Here is a 1,726-nt window from a genome sequence, read left to right on the forward strand (position 1 = left end):
AGTTGATAATTCACTAAATTTAAATGTTTAAACAGTTCGTTTACTTTAGTCAATTCTTAAACATGTTGAAAAATTTTAGCTGTCCCACAAGCATCCATCGAGTAAGCCAACATCGCTGGTCTCGTAGAAGTCTTGTTGGGAGCTTGTTAGGATTGAATTTTCTATTTTAAATTATATTTTCTATTTTATTTCATTTGACATCTATCTATATATACACAACATCATATATATATTAATTAAAATGAAAAATATAACTCTGAGTCGAAATAAAAAATTCAATTCTGCCCCACACGTATGTAGGGCGAAACTACCAATTACGAGTGGAGATGACTTTCTCCAAATTGGACCGTTTCAACTTCAAACACAAAATTCCCAACTACTAATACCTCAAACTTGAACAAAACCCTCTAAACCCCACAGGGTGTAGCCATGGAATTCTCCGAATTCTTTCATTTCTTGACAATTCTGTATGAATCCATCAAACTTCTTCCCAAGAACAGGAAACTCATGGCATCAATTGCTATACTTTCCCATATCCCGCCGTCCATCCTGTTCTTGTTATTCATCTCCTCCGTCCAATCCTCGACGAACTATATCAGAACCTCCCAATTTCTGCTAATTTACGTACTTGAAATAGCTTTCTTTCTTCTTTTCATCACAATCAACCACCTGTCTACAGTCGCGACAATATTAGTATCCGCCACATCTTACAGCGGCAAGAACATATCATTCGAGCACATATTTTCGAGCATCAAAGGCACATGGAGAAGGCCGCTGCTTACTAGCTTCCAGGTCTCGCGCAGTTCATCAAACGTATACTTGTTCGTGCCATGGGCTTTTCTAGTAGCGATCGGTTCTCCCAACCCTATCACCATTTCCATTGCCATTTTTGTTGGGATTACGTTTATCGTCCTCCAGCTCTACTCATCGGTTGTTTGGGCATTGTCACAAGTGGTTTCGATAGTCGAAGAGGGTTTCCAGGGAAGAGAGGCAGTGGAGAAAGCTGCACAAGTTGTTGAAGGGCAGAGGCTCCATGGTTTCATGCTCAACTTGTTCTTCAGCCTGCTGCTTTCAGCTACTTTCGTGGTCTGCTGGATGGTGTTGGGTGATAAAGGGTCATTTTTTAAGAATCTAACAATATACGGGTTGATTGTCTTGAACCTTACATCATTTGTAAAGATGTTGCTGTTCATGGCGTACACAGTGCTCTATTTCCAGTGTAAGCAGCAGCATGGTGAAGAGATAGAGATGATTGGTTATCTACACTACACAAAACTGCCTACAAGCTGCCAGCAGGCTGGGGAATGATTTTCACTAAATTTTTGAACTGTTTATCGCCATTTTAGCGATTTTCAATTTCTTGCCTGGCCTGTGCTATTAGGTTTCTATTGTAAATCCTGTTGCATTTTTTATTTCACTGAATATATAAATATTTGAATATATATAAAAATTGGATCATCAATTTTATTTTAAAAATAAATTATGTACATATCATATATATTAAATATAATAAGATATAAAAATAGAAAACCCAATGTAAAATTTAATGCTCCTGCTCTAGCTTCCAGTAGGGATATTAATAAAGGGTTGGGCAGGCTAATTAAATTGACTGGATTGATTTGATATTTTAAAAATATTAAGAGGCATATTTATTACTTTTATTTATAGATACTAAAAGGACAGAGTCTTTATTAGTTTTATATTTTTATTTCGACTTAGTAATATT

The 1,726-nt window shown here is 36.3% G+C and overlaps 1 protein-coding gene across 1 annotated transcript; it reads left to right on the forward strand.

Annotated features, from left to right (window-relative positions):
* The first annotated feature begins 395 nt into the window (after positions 1–395).
* On the forward strand, positions 396–1,458 carry LOC105155880 (uncharacterized). The gene has a single exon (XM_011071864.3). The coding sequence runs from the start codon at positions 430–432 to the stop codon at positions 1,306–1,308; it is 879 nt and encodes a 292-aa protein (XP_011070166.1). The 5' UTR covers positions 396–429; the 3' UTR covers positions 1,309–1,458.
* The last annotated feature ends 268 nt before the right edge of the window (positions 1,459–1,726 follow it).

Source organism: Sesamum indicum, linkage group LG2 (genome assembly GCF_026168435.1).
Source record: "Sesamum indicum cultivar Baizhima isolate 11 linkage group LG2, ASM2616843v1, whole genome shotgun sequence".
Classification (NCBI taxonomy): Eukaryota; Viridiplantae; Streptophyta; class Magnoliopsida; order Lamiales; family Pedaliaceae; genus Sesamum; species Sesamum indicum.

Excerpts from the sequence above, each read along its gene's own strand:
- LOC105155880 (XM_011071864.3), top strand. The coding sequence starts at position 430 with ATGGAATTCTCCGAATTCTTTCATTTCTTGACAATTCTGTATGAATCC.